At 39.5% G+C, this 18,434-nt stretch overlaps 1 protein-coding gene across 2 annotated transcripts; it reads left to right on the plus strand.

The window, feature by feature from the left end:
• The first annotated feature begins 415 nt into the window (after positions 1 to 415).
• Positions 416 to 17,945, plus strand: LOC130178150 (rho GTPase-activating protein 6-like). 2 transcript variants are annotated; one of them, XM_056390290.1, is made up of 13 exons: positions 416 to 714; positions 10,243 to 10,402; positions 10,764 to 10,832; positions 11,842 to 12,104; positions 12,316 to 12,511; positions 12,714 to 12,769; positions 12,873 to 13,023; positions 13,150 to 13,298; positions 14,918 to 15,094; positions 15,859 to 15,956; positions 16,329 to 16,591; positions 16,776 to 16,862; positions 16,948 to 17,945. In XM_056390290.1, exons 1-13 carry the CDS (start codon positions 568 to 570, stop codon positions 17,511 to 17,513), a joined length of 2,382 nt encoding a protein of 793 aa, XP_056246265.1. In that variant the 5' UTR covers positions 416 to 567; the 3' UTR covers positions 17,514 to 17,945. The 2 variants fall into 2 exon arrangements, with proteins under 2 accessions (XP_056246265.1, XP_056246266.1); XM_056390291.1 differs by lacking the exon at positions 416 to 714 and adding an exon at positions 6,478 to 6,712.
• The last annotated feature ends 489 nt before the right edge of the window (positions 17,946 to 18,434 follow it).

Here is an 18,434-nt window from a genome sequence, read left to right on the forward strand (position 1 = left end):
CAAAAAGCAGCAGCATTATACAGTATATACAGTACGATTGGTGTCCTAGACATAATAAGCTTCATTCTCACAATAAAAATCTCACACTAAATCTAAGATCTAGTTTGGAATGTCATGTTTTGAGTGTAAAACGAGTATTGATTTGAAGTGGCAAGATTTCAGTTTTAAAGAGGTTAGTAAGTAGTGCTGTAGGCATACTAGAATATGTTATTTATTTATTTTGTAGATCATTGTTTGTTTTGGTGTTTGTGGTACATTAACATGCATTTTGTGTTTTTTAAGAATCTTAATTAAAACCACGAGAGGAGGAAGTACTGAGTCAGAGTAAGTGGGAGGTGGAGGGGGTGACAGGGGACACCAGGCGCGTATTTCATAATACCAGGCATGAGGACGCGCAGGGGACCTGCTGCTGCTGCTGCTGCTGCTGCTGCTGCTGCTGCTGCTGTTGCTGCTGGTGCTGGTGCTGCTGTGAAACGCAGCCGCTCCTTCGTTCCGTTTGGATTTGTGGCAGAGAGATGATTCTTCTTCTACACCTTTTTATCCATTACCTAACCCGCTAAAAGAGACATGTCCGCTCAAGGACTGCTAAGCAGCGTTTTCTCGTGCTCTCTAAGCCCCAAAACTATTTCCAAGCGGAGACTGAGGCAGACCAGGAGCTTGGACCCGGCGTTGATGCGACATTATGGTACCGAAGCTGAGGAGACATCGTATAAGGTCAGTGACCTGGCGGCTTCATAAGGCAGGTGATGCAACCTGTTTTCACATTTGATAGCCTGAAATGCCAGACAGCACCCACAAACCATTTTTTTTCTCAGCGTAACCGGGCTGGACTGGCGTTGTTGGCGTTGAATGATATTGATGATGATGACTGAGATGACAGCTAAATAGCAATAAGAGTTTTAATGAACCGAGGGATGGCAAGTATCTTAAAACTTGGCACTGTGTTCGTTTTGTTTTTTATTGCTGTTATATTTCCTCGCACTTCTTATAGCTCAGGAGCGAACAGGAGCTGAGCGCACATCTCGTACAGACTTTCCAAATTCCGGAAGTGTCTGGAATGACCTTAAGGATGATGTAGCCAAGTAGCGACAGGACTGTCGATATTTTCCTTCGATCATTAATGAACACGTTTTGAAACTTGCTCGCTTCACATTTTTTACATTCTATAATTATTTAATTTTCTCAAATTGGAAAAAAAAAATCTAAAGGAAACAGGTTTCTCACACTATTGCAACATCACCAAGTGTATGACTAACAGGACACACACATTAACTTTATGTGTGGACCTTTGATGTACTAAAGTTTTGTTGCTGCGTCACTGGACACAAAAAAGTGATTCAACTCATTCCTTTATAGCTGAAATGATGTCAGCAGAAGCCTTTGCTTGTGCTAACTTGCTGATGTCTGTTGACATAGATTTAACTAGAAAACCCTGTGGTATTTGGTAAGTGTTTCTCACCCAAAAGAAAAAAAGGCTCCTTTTTTGAAATAGTAATACAAGCTTTAAGAGGGGGGGTTCTGGAAAAAAAGTGTGTAAGTGGTTTGTGATGGTTGTTAAATAATTTCACATGTTGTATTAAGTTTGAAACTTGACAGCGGCACAAACATGGAAAAGTTATCAAGTATGTGCGTTATGGATCTGTGCATTGCCCTTTACAGGACCATTTCTCCTAAGTAACTGCTTATGAGCCTGAAAACCTAAATTTTCATATATCTCCATTTAAAGTGAGGCTTTAACTTTTATTTTGTCATTTAAAAATGAAAAAATCTCCTCATGGTTGAGATTTATTCATATATTATCTATGAGTATCCCCAAACATGAATGTATTGCCACACCACTTAAAGCAGTGCAAGCATTATTCTGAGGAAAAGCACTGGTATTCTAGTTATAGTAGCAAAACAAATTACCTTTGTTATTACTGCATGTTCTGGCCTGTACACATGAAAAACGATTACTGTGTCCATGGCGTTCATCTTCCTGAGAAGGTTTCTCACTATATCATTTAATTAGCAGAAAAGAAGGGGAAAATGTTTTAACACATGCTAAATTACAATGGCCATTTGCATGTCTTTTTTTGTTTGAGATAAATCTATTCTAGATTTATAGTGTTTAGCAGTGTCACATGTTCATAATTTGAGCCAATCTCTACTGCTGCACTTAAGATGGTCCCCATGGTAACACTGTTTGTTTAGTATAATGGAAATGTATTACAGATGTGACATTACAATAGGCTTGTAATGAATACCAGGTATCTGGTCTCTCTTTCAGTCATCAACAAGAACCCACATCCTACAGCCAGAGCACTTAGAAATGTAATCACAGTAAATCTGAATGAAGCTGATTAATATAGGAGACAGCTCTGTGTCACAGAGGATATTTAATGTGATTTATCACTTTAGGGAGTGCTTGCGTGCTGCCTGCACTGCTATGCTCAGCACTACAGCCTAGTTTTTGCCAAGCATTGTAAAGCTGAAAAAAATGTAACCACCCACCAGTTGAGCTGAAGTCTTTGGTGGGAGATCTTTCCTGGAGACTCACATGACCATGCTGTCGGCTTACACTGACAGTAAGTAAATGCCTTATTCTATGCAAACCTCACTCCTGCTGCACATGCACCCAATAGCAGCCCTAGCTCTACAAGAATCACCTTTCATGAGATGCACAATATGTTGTGCAACTCATGCCATCCAGGCTTCGGTGCCAGAGCTAGCCAACGGTGAGTTAATAATGGGTATAATCAGTGAAAATGTAGCATTGCAATGTGTTTAGTCATTCTAAGTGTATGTGTATGTGTATGATGTATATGATTCATATAATCAGGAATTGGTAACTCACTGTAACATGATACTGGCAAGAAAACACACCCTTTCCCCTTGTTTGAAAAGGAGTGTCAGAGTTGTATTTTTGATCCATGTTATAAATGACCTTGTGTTTTCCATGGGCTGAATGTCACTGTGCTCTATTAGAGGTGTACTCACCCAGGGTCCCAGTAGTCTGAGCTGAGATGAAAAGCAGAGACATCTGGTTTACATGAAGAAAGCCTCAACTCTTATTTCTCACAGTACAGCAGCATGACCTGATCCTTGGCTACAGTCCCTCAGGCACATATTTCTTCCCACAGGAGACTGTCCGTTTGTATGGCATGGAGCTAAACCTGCTGGCTTGCAACTGCAGCACCACAGCATCCAGTTTGTGTCTGATTCGAGTAAACAGACACAGTGGGTTAGATATAAACACAGATGTAAAATCATTGTCTCACATGGAATGGTTCAAATCTACCTTTCAAGTACCTTTGTATCATTACATAACTGACATACAGTATATGATCTGCTTAGTGTAAGACCAATGGTATTCCCAGCCTCAATAGCTGGATACTTACACTGACTAACTAAATTCAGTTCTAAGTCTCTGTGAAAATACAGTATGTGTCTCTAGTAAGAAAACTGGTGACATAATGTGGTGTAAAATGAGTTAAACTGAATCTAAATCAGATGATGGAAGAAAGGTATATGAACAGATTGGAGCTTGGTTATTATTTAGATAAAGTGTGTGTCTTTACTCTCCCCCAGTTCTCCTCTATATGTATCACACTCAGAAGTGCAGCAATATATTTGATCTGCATGGATCTCCTGTGCAAGTCAGTTACTGTTTAATATGACTGTGGTGGATCATTACGTGCCTAGCATTGGTTAAGGTCATGTCTCATATTAATTTAAGCTGATTTTGCCTTTCATTTCAGGCTGTTATTAAGCTAGCCTCTGGATATGACGGCCTTGGTTAGATATTGGAAAATATTGCCTTTGCTTAAGTTCTGTCTGTAAGAACCCAACTTCTTAACTGTCATTCAGTGCCTTTCTGCAGTCTGCTTTAATAGTGTCCACATGAAATCGTGCCTTTGGGAGACGCTGCCTTTGAAGGGGCCGCAGGCAGTGTGTAATGTAATCTTCATTCATTTGATATAATGCAAAAACACTTTAGAGAAATGCTTTAGAGGGTCACTTTAAACAGCCAGATCAGATATGCAACTATAAAATGCTGTATATCTCCAATTGCTCGGGTTTCTCTTAGGAAGCTAGTAAACTGCAGGAACTTATAAAGCCTTTAGAGGGAGTCATTCATCATTCTGATGTAGTGATGTAGTGGCTAAATGAGGACATCTATCACTGAGACAAAGATTAAGCGTTGACTTTAAGTAGTATCCAAACATGTGTGCACAAATCTTGTGTCAAGCAAAATGCTTTAAGTTTCGTGTATGTACACATTTCTCCTGTTACTGTTAATTTATTTATAGGACTGCAGTTTTGTTTTTGTACATGTCAACCACATATTTTAAACTCTATATTATTCTTTTCGTCATTACCTTTATTTCAGGCTGGAGGAGGCTGAATGTGTGGTCCTGTTGTGGATGGGATGATTGTGCTTTATTTTTACCTGCATGTCAGCTTTTCTCTGGGCATCAGAATCTTAACCCATGCAGGGGTTTGTTGATTCTTTGTTTATTCTATATCATTTAGGAAATATACCTATACAATAACATTCTAAATGAACATGCCAGTAATCAAAGTGGCCAGCTTTATTCGGAAATAGAACTATCTGTAATATTAAATTTCAAACTGAAAATCCATAATGTGTCATGAAACACAGGGAGAGAAAAGTTTCAGAGCACTGTGTGTTGTAGTGTTTAGATGGAGAGTCTTTTGCATTCCTCTGAGCTCCATGGAGGAGAGATGGCCTGAAGGAGAGAGAGCTTGCAGGAAACTGAAAACTGTGCTCTGTTACAAAGCCGCTTAAATCCCACAAAATGAAAATAACTTTTTTAAATGCAAAAAGGAAATACATTTCAATTAAAATTCAGCTTCTTTACAGAAAATGTAAGAGTTGGAGACAAGTCTATTTGTGCCCCCCTCTTTTACTATCCTATTTTCAGTAATAATAAAGCTGGAAAAGTGAAAAAGCAACAACAGCACTGAAAGCAGGGCTCCAATTACAGTTTGTAAAGACAGAGTCTAATATAAAATATTTTCAGCTTAAGTAATTCACCAAAATATCCCTGCGAATGTGCTCTCAAGCACTGATAGCTGATAGTGAAGTCTTTCAAAGGAACAATCGACTTCACTGTTGAGCTTTACTGTTTTCAGGCATTACTAAAGATACTGTGCAGCCTAAAGTGTTCTCAAAGTGAATGAGGATTTCTCCACCCAGCATCACGTTCAAAATGGTTAGTTTCTGTCTGACATGCTGCTTCCTGTTTATCATCACCCTGTGTAGCACTAACAACCTCATTCCAGCGGTCCAGGAAGCAAAAGCCACACAAAGCTTCTCCAGGATACCTCAGACATAATCTATAACAGAAACACATGAGAAAGACATGATTTTTTCTCAAATGATTCTCTACAACTGAAGATACAAGATCTTTGATTGAGGTTACTTTCAGCTACTAGCGCTCTAAAGCATCCAATATACAACCTCCTTGCGGAGAAGTGATGGCGGTGTGACTTCTATTATAGTTCTGGTACACATCAGTCAATCTGCTGCCACATTGACTACCATGGTCAACATACACACTTAATTTGCCTGATAACACCTCAGGACTGTGTTAAGACTCATATATGCTCAACATATACAGATACAGATGGAGCCTTTTGTCAGTATTCTGTGTTCATATTTGTCAGTTTTGTGCACATTTTCTGAAAACGATTAGAAAGAGTAGTACTGCTGGAAATCAGGGGGGCAGTGTAGCCAGTAGTTCAAACAAAACATGACCATAGGCAAGATATGGGTATCACAATATACCGGTATTGACAGTAACCCTGATAATTAAAAAATGAAATATTGATATTGTGTTAATAATATACAGTACTAGTCAAAAGTTTGGACACATCTTCCCATTCACTTGAAATTAGAAAGAGCATCCAAACTTTTGACTGTTACTGCTCCAGACACCAGGCTGAAAGAGAGGATTAAGCTTTGACCTGATAATCAATAAAATATACATATTTTGGATAGATTCCATAACTATGGTGCTGAATTTAGAGGTCTTTCTTGTTTGTTTGTTTGTTTATTTATTGTGCTGACAAAATTCACGCCTTTGCCTTGTTTCTCCATAGCAACGGTGGCCGCTGAGGCTTATGGGTATTGTAGTATTTACAGTGATCATCCGCCCCTCCACCTGACAATTTTTTTTTAGGGTTAGGGTTTCATCTTTATTTCTTCTTTTTTTTATAAACTGCGTTGAGCGAAACTTTAGGGACGATCCTTACAGTTCTACCACCTTACTGAACTACATCAGTCGAGAAACTGATTTTTTGCATGAATACCCGCACGTATCGGTGATTACAGGTAAGGACCAGGGGCAGCTCCTCCTCGCCTCCTCAGATGGGTTCCTCTTAATAACTTATTCCCTGGCACAGAGCAGAGGCCCCTCCTGTCAAACCCTCCCTGTCAGTGGCACTGTTATTCATGAGGATAGCGTCTCAATGTGATGTAGAGTCAAATCTGTCCCTGAACTTGTTGCACGTGTAGGTGCACGTCGTGAGCCCTGGACTCAAAGACAGTAGCTAGTAGTATGTGGGCTGTATATATCTGGGGCGTTTCATCTGAGGTCAAATGGCGTCGGTTAATTTGATATTAAGTTGCTGAGTGTTTTGGGTCTAAGAAGTAATGTCTCGTCCGTGGCGATCAGTCTTTCTCCAACGGAGCAACACCCATCTTGTGAGTAGCTGCTGTTTCTGAAAGTTTCCTAGCTTCACAAAAGAGGAGGAAATATTTAGTTATCTTCCACAGAGACGTGACTTAACGTTAACACAGGACAAAGTATATGTTAGTTTAGCCAGACGTTAAAGAAATATCCCAAAAGGTGTGTAGGAATGAAAAGTTTAAAACCTCTTACATTAGAGTGTTGTGTTACAGTAATTTTTTATTGTGAGTATTGCAATTTTATTGAAACCCCACCCAGGGCAGCTCCTCAGGCTAGTACTATATTGCTGTGCCTGCTCTGTATTTTTTTTTTTTTAATTCTATAATGTTGTAAAAATGTATAATAGTGATTTACTAATTAGAAGAAAGATAACCTTGAAAGCAGAGGAAAAATAGGATGTTAGATGCATATCCTTGCTTGCCAAACAGTCTGGGGTGGACTCTGTAGAGCCCATTTATTTATTTATTTATTTATACGACAGGATATGAGTAATTGAATGACTTTGTGTTTGTACTGGTAGCTCGTGTTATTTTTGTTTTGTCAGCACTTACTTAAACATACAGTTTTGAAAGCAAATTCATTATTTTTGATAATGAATTGAATTACATTTTCTTTAGAAGTCTAAACTAACGAATAATGTGGACGGAGTGTGAGGGCTGTTGTGGAAAACTTCCCATAATGCCCCATTGAAAGGCTTCCTGAACACTGAGGAGTATCCATCACCTCACTGGTTCTAGTTCAAATGTGGTTGATTAGTGCAATCTGAACTTTCAATCTCGTTATATTGTATGAACTACCTTGCACATTTCCTCTCATTGTATTCCGGGGAGCGCAAACAAAAGGAGGCTTTGAATTAAAAATAAAGCTCTGGTGCACAGCCGAGGAAAGTGCACCATGGTTTGTATTCACTTAAACAGGAGAGGGTTTACATGAATTATCTAAATATAATGCTGAACATTATAGTAATTATTGTTGTTGATGTATTTTAAGGAATGCTTGCTTTATTGCTGGCGTTGTTGTATCAGTATATAAATGAACAAATAACAAAAATAACTAAACTGATCATTAATACTAATATCAAAATTGGCAAAGTAGCTTTTATTCACCAGCATCTAGTTCATATGTCAATAGGCAGCAAAAAGAAGTTTAATTTAAGGCATTGTTAGGTTTCTTTCTGTAAAGATGATTAATGTTGTTCTAGAGAGGCAGTCAGGGCAAATGTATTTCCATTTTAAGATTATAAAGTATTGACTTTGTTACTGACAGCTGTGATCATGAGCTCAGTGAGATAAGAAACAGTAACTTCATCCAGCTTTGACAATAACTGTTTCTGTAACAACTGGGTTCATTAATTTGTGTATTTCTTTCTTCACTTATTCATCTCCTGACAATTATAATAATAAGAAATGGTGGGTTAGTGAGTTGCAATAATTTACCATGTGATTGGATAGTGGACACAATACACTCGGGCCTGTTTCTGGTGATGGAATAGCTAAAGGGGCATTTTGCATTAAAATGCTGTTCACAGTACTTGGAATTCCAAGGAGAAAATAATAAACTTTGGTTTGAGGACATCAATTTGCTGACGGAGAGAAACTGTGGGAACTTGGTTCACCATCATATCAGATAGGAAGAAAGTTTCCACTCCCATATAGTCACACCAGAGGAATGTCTGACCAAAATGAGTAGATAACAGCAAACATTACTCGCTCTTTGCATTTAATGTAATTTGCAATATGAAAAGTGGCAATGGAACCCAGTTTCTTCTTTTGTCTTCCTCTGTGCTTACATATATACTACACTTATGTGAGTTGATCATCTGTTGCCATTCAAAAGTTACATGAGGGGATAACAGAATACAGTTTATTTATGCTCTGTGTGCTCTCCCAGATCTGTGTTGGTTTCCGTCACTGGTTCACTTTATTTATTTGCAGAATTGTGAGCCAATGTCTGAGTAAACCTGTTGAATACTTCATAGTAATGTCGACATCTGACATGCAACAGATCAAAATCAATAAGTAACAGATAACTGACCGGTACCTGGACTACTATTCAAAATGTAACAATTCAGAAAGGCTGCCATTGTGTGTCTAAACCCATTCTGACAACTTGACAATTTGTCAGGCAAAAAATTGTAAAGATTTCCTGCTGGTCTTTGTCTTACGTGACAGTAAATTGAGTATCCTCGGGTGTATCCTCTTGCTTATAATGCGCTATTTCTACTGTAAATCACGTCTTTGTGCAGCGACGGCATAACTCTCTTGCTGACAGTACTGATAGTAGACATCATTTGCAGATCCATGGCATATTATTTCCCACCCGTGTATAGGCAAACTGGGAACAGGCTAATGACCACTGCCTTTGTACAGTAAGCAAATAGCCAAAGAAAATACAGACTACTACGTGTTTTTGGTTTTTGGACCCCACTGTATGTTTGTCATCACATTCTCTGTACATAATTCTACTGTACTATATGTGTACCAGAAAAAAGTGTTCTACTGTAGCACAGTCCTAATTCTGATTTAATGGGAATGAGCCACTTGAGTATAAGCCTTATCCTGATAATGAGTTACTAAGCCTCTTTGGAACATGGCTCATATGATTGGCCTGACTGTGCTGGATCAAAGCACTGTAATCTCCAGCATGGAGATGCTCAAAGGTTGAGGATTTCAGATCAGATTATTTGCACTGTCATTAGTACAGTGCTAAACCCACAGAACGGCTCATCTGTTTGCTGATGAAGTATTGTTTATGATTTTTTTTTTTTTAAATTGTGCACCCCAATTATTATATGTCTTTATTTAAACTCGAAAACTCATTTTTAATTGATGTCAAGCAGATACAAAATAATAAATGCACGAGTCAAAAAAAGAACATCTACTAAAACAAACATATAAATACAATTACCGTATAATGTAAAAGCAATTCATCAATTAAAACAGGTGCAAACATAAGTTGAAAGGTTAAAGATTATGAATTCAAAATAACCAAGAGGTACCAACAAATTCAATTTGAAATTGTTTTGTAGTGAGTTCCAGGCAGATGGTGCAAAGAAACCAATTATATGCGGCATCAAGCACGTCTACACAATCAGTACTCTTGCTGCTTTCTTTGATAAGACAACCGGTCCATTTCCACTGTTGGTTTTGAAAAGTTCTTAGAAATACTCCCTTACTGGGACACAGTTCGGACAAGCTCTGCCATGCAGTGTTCCTAATGTCAACACCTCACAGTTCTCGCTTCCACGATCAGAAAAACACATAGACTATGTGTTACACTACGGAAAACGTACAGTACAAATATTGCATGCTAACATCAGGAAGTTAATAGTATTTGGACATCTCTGAAAACAAACTGTCAGTTTGTCATGGAAAACAGAACATGATTAATGAATTCACTTTCAGCTGACAAGTGAAGCAGAGATATCTGTCAGTTCGTGCATGCTGGGGGTCTGTAGAGAGCGTGGCTGGTCATTAACTTAAAATGTGAAAGCAATGATAGATGTATCTGATGTGTGTATGTGTTTGGGTGTGTGTGTCCTCAGGGTGACTTCACCTGGAACAGCGTGTCAGGACGCAGCGTTGGCCTGAAGCCCGTCCCCTTGCAAAGCCTCTCAGAGCTGGAGAGGGTTCGTCTCCAGGATGTGGCCTTCAGGCGACTGCTTCGGGATCATGACCTGGGCTGCCACATCACCATCCCTAAATGTATTAAAGTATACACACAAACACATACACAGTGGGGTCCAAAAGACTCTTGGACCCCACTCTGTGTACACCTAAATCCCCTTTTTATCTACCAAGTTGCTATTTTTCTCGCAGGCAAAAGCTTGTCACAGCATGTTTTATAAAACACTTAACAAAAAAAACACATTCTGCCTGATTGATTTCGTACTCCTGCATTTTTGTCTTGGCTCTTTCTGCACAGTTTGCCTGTGTTTGTTAGCTCCTCTGAATTATGTAACAGTTTAGGAAGTGAGCCCGACAAGAGCAGGTGGAACAAGCAAGAAAATGAGCATATAAACTTATTAAGTTTTTATTTAACTGTGACACCTCTGCCTCTTTTCAGGCCACAAGCACAAGAAGTCACTTAGGAAGAAGTTGGACTCATTATCGAAAGAGAAGAGTAAAGATAAAGGTAATGTGGGTTTAAATATACTTTTAATTGGAGCCATCTACAGTATGTTAAATTGGAGGGTAGTATTACTCTAATTTGCCTTTTTCAGTTCCCTATTACAGCATGATATTATAGCAGTAAAGAGGAAATCCCTCTTTACTGCTATAATATCAAGCTGTAATAGTGCACACCCTTATAAATTGTCTTTAGATAAGAAAATTCGACTCAGTCAAATTTCCATACTAGTGAAGATAAACACGGCTCTCTTAGTTCTGTGGAAGAGCCACTGAGTGCTGTCAGACTTTTATTCACCCCTCAGTTTCCAGCCTAGTCAGCCTCTGACACTTGAAAAGACACTCTGTGATCCTTTTGGCTGAAGCTGTATAGACTCACTGAAGCGGACATCCTCAGCTGTTTATACCCACGGAGCACTGAGTGATCAGAATCTCTACAGTGCGGTAAAGAAGTCTCAAAGGGAGCCGTGCTCTTCAGCCACCACACTGCCACGCCCGCTGCAGCAGCCTGGCAGGAAAGTGATGTTCTCTGTCAGACAGGCAGTCGAGGGAAATAACGAAAACAATCTTAAGTGGTGGCTCATTCATTACAGCCTGTCCTCCGGCACGGCCAGCCCCCTCTTTCCTCTTTTTCCGCTTTTGTTTACAAAGGCGTTTCAGAAAGTATGTGCTGCCTGACTCTGAATATAGAGTGTGCACTTCAGAACACTGCTCTTGGTATTTCTCTAGTCATATTTATGTTGAACAGCATTTATTTAAAAGTATAAAATATAAAGAATGGATGAACAGACGATACTACTAGACAATACTAGATCCAAACCGTAAAATATATACAGTATATTCTACACACACACACACACACACACACACACACACACACACATATATACATATATAATACAATACAGTATATAATATGCTGACATGGCATCTATAGAGTATTTTAACATTTCCCATTTGACTTGGAGCCAACAAGATGAACTTTTTAGTCTGTCTCACCCTTCCCCCTCACACAGAGACTATGCCCCAGGCGTTTGGCATACTGCTGTCGCAGGTCATTTCCAACGACCGCACACACAAGCAGCGGCACGATCCCCCGCGGGAGGAACACAGTGACCCCACTGAACTGATGTTATCCTTCCTTCACCTCACCTCCAGCCTCAAAAGGCCTCACAAAGATCTCTCCAGCAGCACTTCGTCTCTCAGCTCCACGTCTGAGACCCCTAATGAATCGCCTCATCCGAGCACGCCGGACACAGCCCCAAGGACTCGCAGGAGGGTAGGCATGTCTGTCAATAAACCCTCACAGGCTGTTGTAGCGTAACCGAGACTCTGTCTGATTAGACTTGCACGGTAGATTTCTCTGGGAATTCTTAACATTTTTGGATAATCACTCATCGGGTGAATGATGCAGGCATTAAATGGCTGCACCCTGTTGTATCACTCACAACAGTCACCGTATGTATGGTTGTCACCCATCTGCTTGACAGGGTGGAGTGTCTGTGGATTGCATCACTGACCTTGACGATAACCAGTCTCGGCTCTTGGAGGCCCTCCAGCTGTCGTTGCCAGAAGAGGCAGCTGGCAAGAGGAAGAAGCGCCATGACAAAAAGCTCAGCCTTAACCCTATTTACAGACAGGTGCCCAGGGTGGTGGATCTGTGCTGCCAGCACCTGGAAAAATACGGTACTCGTCATTAAAGAACACTCAATGAACACTAGTACTAACAGTGCATCATAGAAATGTACCGCATATCTCTGTGGAAACTAAGAATTCAATAACACATGCAGTTTGGTCTTCGCCTTGTAAATCACACAATTTGAATGTCTTTGAGGCTGAATGTTAGCCACAGTATTGGCACTAAGAGAGCATCTTTGTCTTTGCTTAGGCCTACAGACGGTTGGAATTTTCCGTGTTGGGAGTTCCAAGAAGCGAGTGCGCCAGGTAAGATTTCAGCTGGTTAGCTTTAAAACACCCTGCCCTGAATAAATTGTATCAACCATCAGCAACATTTTTGCTGCATTGACTGCCTCAATATTTCATCCAGCTTCGCGAGGAGTTCGACCAGGGATGGGAGGTACACTTGGACGAGGAGCACAGTGTCCATGATGTAGCTGCATTGTTGAAAGAATTCCTCAGAGACATGCCTGATCCACTGCTGACAAGAGAGCTCTACACAGCCTTCATCAACACATTGTGTGAGGAAAAAACACATACTGGATATACACGCACACAAAAACAACTCACTTTACTCGCTTGCTGTCTGATTCATTTGAGACTGATGTCAACTGTTTGGATTGTTTGTTTTTATTTTTTCTCTACAGTGCTGGATCATTCAGAGCAAGAGAGCGCCATCCAGCTCCTGATATTTTTGCTTCCTCCCTGTAACAGTGACACACTGCAGCGTCTCCTCTGCTTGTTGTCCACTGTGGCTGCACACGCTGAAGACAGCCTGGATAATGAGGGACAGGAGGTAAAGAAACTGGACATGCCCTGCTCTTATGGCAGTGGAAAGTGCAAGCAGCAATCTGCTTTTTTTGTGGTCTGAGTTACAGACTCATTTTAGGTTCATTCTAGGATGCACAAGACAAGGTGTCGATATTTTGGTCCTAATTGGGTCTTTGATCTTATAATGGGATGAAACATCTGACGACCGTAGGCAGCCTGGCAGACATTCTGACACTTGTTGATTCTCCTAACAAGCTCAAACTAAATATTTAGGAAATGGGCCGCTATCACAGAATAATACAGAAATTTCACAAGTTTAATGTGATTTTGATGAATTCCTACGGCAAACAAACGGCACTAAGACAGATGTTCGCTACATCTGCAGCTTCTAATTTGAAATCCTGTGCCCAGTGCAGCACCATTACACACGATGATCCATTGTGGGCATCTTGAATAAATGATGCACAACCAACCATCAACCTGCTTCACAATAAACAAGCAAACATTGCGCTTCTGCGAACATCATACTGTTCAGTCATAATTTGTTATTCCCCCCAGTTTATAAACAGGAAGTGTAAGGAAATTGTCACATTGTGGAGATGCATACTGTGAACACAGTTTATCTCACCAGCAACATATTTGCATCTTTTCACTTTGCACCCAGCGCATAATTATGTTTTTCTATTCCATAAATCCTGCCTGGACTTTTCCTCTTTATTTGGTGAACCATTTTTGTCATGCACCACTTAGTTTGGAATAGCTGGTTTTAAGATTTGAGATAAACAATGTAAGAATATAATGATTAATCACCATAATCCCACAATTCTATATTCCATTTAGTAATATTTCTACACATAGCAAGATGCGTTTTAGCACATGCATTTAAATTTGAATGCACAGTCCTTATGCACATGACATTGCACTTTGCACTCACCATCACAATTCTGCTGTTAAACTTGGGCCTAAAGTTCCTCTATGTTAATCTTACTTTTTGACTACTAAACGTCACAGTGAAGATTAATAGTTTCCCACACATTTAAAACCACTTTATTCTTTCAGCACACATACTGTAATTTTGAAGGAAAGGTCTTTTTGGTCTTCTTGAACAAAAGAAGGCAGCACCAGCCTCATTGATGGTGGCAAGCCTGTGTTAGCTGCACATGTTCCGAGGGCCATTGAGAGTTTGCCGCCACCAAAAGACGACTTTAAATACAACAATTACTCCATGCGTGTAAGAGTTTTCATTCCTGTGTGCAAGCACATAGGCAGATGAAAAGAAAATCTATTATAATTTGGCTTCAGCGTTACTTTTCATGTAAATCATTTCTGTCTCAAAACCATTTCTTGTAATAGTGGGGATCAAATTTGGGTAATTTTGGTTAGTTTGGTTGTCATCTTACTAACAAAGCTGCTGAATAAGATTAGTTTTGTTTTCACCTGGAGACTATTGGTTAAAAAATAAAGAAATTTTAATAAGAAAATCTCACTTTTTTTGTACAAGCTTGCTCAGAAGCTTACAGTACATGACTGTAACTGAAGAGCTGTCATCCAGCATATCAAAATATGCAGTCCAAGTGTCTCTGTAGGCACATGTGTATGTTCAGAGTGTCCACACAAATAACTTGTGTCTTCTTTTTTGCTTAGATAACAGGAAACAAGATGACGTCACTCAATTTAGCCACCATCTTTGGACCCAATCTGTTACACAAGCAAAAAAAAGACAAGGAGTTTGCGGTGCAGAGTTTTGCCCGTGCAGAGGAGAGTACAGCCATCATCAGTGTTGTCCAAAGGATGATCAATACATATGATACACAATTCATGGTAAGCCGTGATTACTGAAAACCACAAAGGCATGTAAACAGTTAAAGACAGCCCTAGGTTTAATCAAACAATCTCAAGGTCTTGGTCAAGTCTCTTTTTGGCAAAAAAAACCCAGTTTTTATGAGGATTTTTTTTAGCTTAATGGAGTGGAGCTTCCTAATGAAATGTAAACATTAGCTTTATAGGTTTTGAGAAGGACTGAGCATCTGCAATCACTTATAAGACAAAGCAGTATCGCAGAAAAACAATTTGAAAAAGCAAATTGTTTCCCACTCCTGTGAAATTAAGATTTTTAGTGAATACTCTTTTTATTGCATGGCAAGCCTCACTAGAGAGGTTAACAAGTGTCGTTCCAGCCTCTGTTTTGTTTATAGACAAAGACTAGGAGCAAGGACGTCTACATTATCTTTTCTCTTAAGGAAACCAGAAGGCAATAAAAGCCCATCAGACATTTTCTATGCGTCATTAATTCAGTTTCTTTAAACTGCTGTTCATTATTTTCTCCTCATACCGTACAAACATCATGCTATCTCTGTTACAGTACATATTGCATTACACATAATACTGTAAATACTGTAATTCACCAAATGTGGTAAACGTTTTTGTTTTTTTTAAATAAGCTGCTCTGTTATTTGTATGTCGCACAGGGACAGTAATTCATTAGTATGGAGAAGTAATTAATTGATTAAGCTAGCAAAGAATACAATTTTACAGCTGTCATCCTTTTATTATGAGCTTCAGTGAAATGGTTCTGCTTCTCTCAGGTTCCCGCTGACCTGCAGAATGAGGTGCTAATGAGCTTGCTGGAAACTGATCCTGATGTTGTGGATTACTTACTCCGGAGGAAGGCCTCTCAGTACTCGTGAGTTTCCACCTTTTGTCTCGTGTGTGTGTGTGTGTGTGTGTGTGTGTGTGTGTGTGTGTGTGTGTTTGCATGCTGTCCTCCTGTAAGCATCTAAATGAAGCATGTGCATTATAACTCATGATTACCCCCCCCCCCCCCCCCCCCCCCGGTAAAATATATATATATATATATATATATATATATATATATATTATTTTTTATTTTTTTTGTAAGATATATATATATATATATATATATATATATATATATTATTTTTTATTTTTTTTGTAAGATAGTGTGCTTTTCTCTGAACATTAGTAGCCATCAGCCTGCAGCTTATATCAGCAAGAGCTTAATGTAATATTTATTGTGTTGTTTGTGTTTGTGCAGAGATCCAGGGCTTCTTAGAGGAGAAGAGTCCTTCTCTCTGACTGAGCGATGCTTGTCCAGTGACTCCATCAAAGCATCTAGTGGAGAGGTGTCTCCCTATGATAACAACTCACCTGTCCTGTCAGATGGACTGCTGTGGAAATACCCCGAGGACACCAGTCCACTCTCAGACAGAGTCTTCAAACTTTCTGGGCAGTACAAAGACAGTGGCCATTCAAAAGACGGATCTGCCAGCACCTCTCCCACACTTTCTACCAGCAAAGGTGAACAGAATTTATTGCAGCATGTAGTATCATAAAGTATGATAGAAATTTTTTTTTTTTTTTTTCATTCACTTTTAAAATATTGAAATGAATCTGTGTTAATAATGGTCTAAACAACAAAATAAAAAAAAACATTTGATCTGTTAAACTAAAGTGATCCTCTTGACTCTTCTGTTTCTGTTAGCGGCCTCAACAATCTGTGACAATGACCATTTCTGGGACACCTGGCATGAACTGTTAAACAAAGATTTCACCGGCAATCACATCACTGGTAACAGAATCCTCTTTACATGTTGTTGCAGATGGTCTTTGAGATGTGTGATGAATGCTGGATGTTAATGAGTGGTTTCTCTCAGGTTCCCTTGGAGACATGTCGGAATGCGAGTCGTATGGATCATCAGAGGGGCTGAGCAGTCACCAAGGTAACCACAAGTTGCCCATCAGACCAACACGAAGCTCATTGGGTGTGCAGGAATGCAGGCCACACCTCCCGGTGACTCGGAGCAGCAGTAGTCCTCAAGACCAGAAAGGACAGAGACAATCAGGATCATCGTTACATCAAGGATTGAGCAGCCAATCAGGAGCCATTAGCTCAGACAACTTGACAGCAAGGACAGCACATTCTGCATATCCCTTATTTAAGGTCAGGACGGATGGTTTGTCTCCCCTTCACTACTCTGGGCCTCTGAGAGAGACCCATATTTCTCAGTCCACACCCTCCCTCTTCATGTATCAGTCTGACCCCCAAACTCCACAACAGTCCCAGCAGAGCTGTTCTCCCCAGACTGTAGATACGGCTGATGCCTCTGGGCTTGCACACGAAAAGGGCCCTGGTACACCAGACTGGCAGACAGAGAGGTGGCATATATGGCAGATACTGTCAAAAGAAAATGCAGACGCCCTGCCGGAAACCTTGGTGTGATGCACCCTCTGACTCTGATGAACTAAAGTGAAGATTACGTTTCGAGATATTGGGGGGGGGGGGTCCTGTCACATCATTAGAGGCTGAAATGCTCCTATTTATCTATAATTGCGGTTAATGTTTCTCTTTGACTGACTGACTGTCAGACTTTGCACCAGCTTTGTCTTAGATGTGTTGTTATTTTGGAGGAGTGTCTAACTGTACATATTCATTTTGTTGCATATGTAAACATGATATAAAATTATTGCTTTATGTATTTTTGTATGTTTTTTGTAGTTTATTTGAATGTGTTGTAGTCATGAAATACATAGCGATTGTTTGCAACACAACCATCAAAAACTTGTATTAGACTTGAATCTTATCAATGCTTAATTTGAAGCCATGAATGTTTTCTAATGCTGGATGTAAAAATAAAGTCCTGTTTGTGTTGTACTGTTGCTCTAAATTTGTAGTTCCTCTATATACTGAAGCTACGTCAATATTGAGTTTTCAGGGTGTCTGTCTGCCCTGTCCTTGTGAACATGATATCTCTGTAACGCCTTGAGAGAATGTCGACTTAGACTCAGGGATGAATTGATGGGATGAACTCGCAAAACATTTTTGGGCCTAACTCAGGAATTCATACACTAATTTTAAAATACACTTAATAGCTAGCTTTTATTGAAATTCTTAAAAGTCTTCACTTCATATATTATGAGTCTGGACACACATGGATGTAAACTGTCTTTTGAAATTTATTCAATTAAATATCTTTATATATCTAATTGACTGTAATTTATAAAACTCGATTTTATTTATTAATTTAACTCAATTTAATTAATTCAATAATTAAATTTAGTGTAATTCAGAATTAAATTTTTTTTGGGGGGGGGGGTCTGCCCGATCGTGCTGAATCTGACGACGCTATAGCATGGCAAAAAT

The sequence above is a fragment of the Seriola aureovittata genome, chromosome 11 (assembly GCF_021018895.1).
Source record: "Seriola aureovittata isolate HTS-2021-v1 ecotype China chromosome 11, ASM2101889v1, whole genome shotgun sequence".
Classification (NCBI taxonomy): Eukaryota; Metazoa; Chordata; class Actinopteri; order Carangiformes; family Carangidae; genus Seriola; species Seriola aureovittata.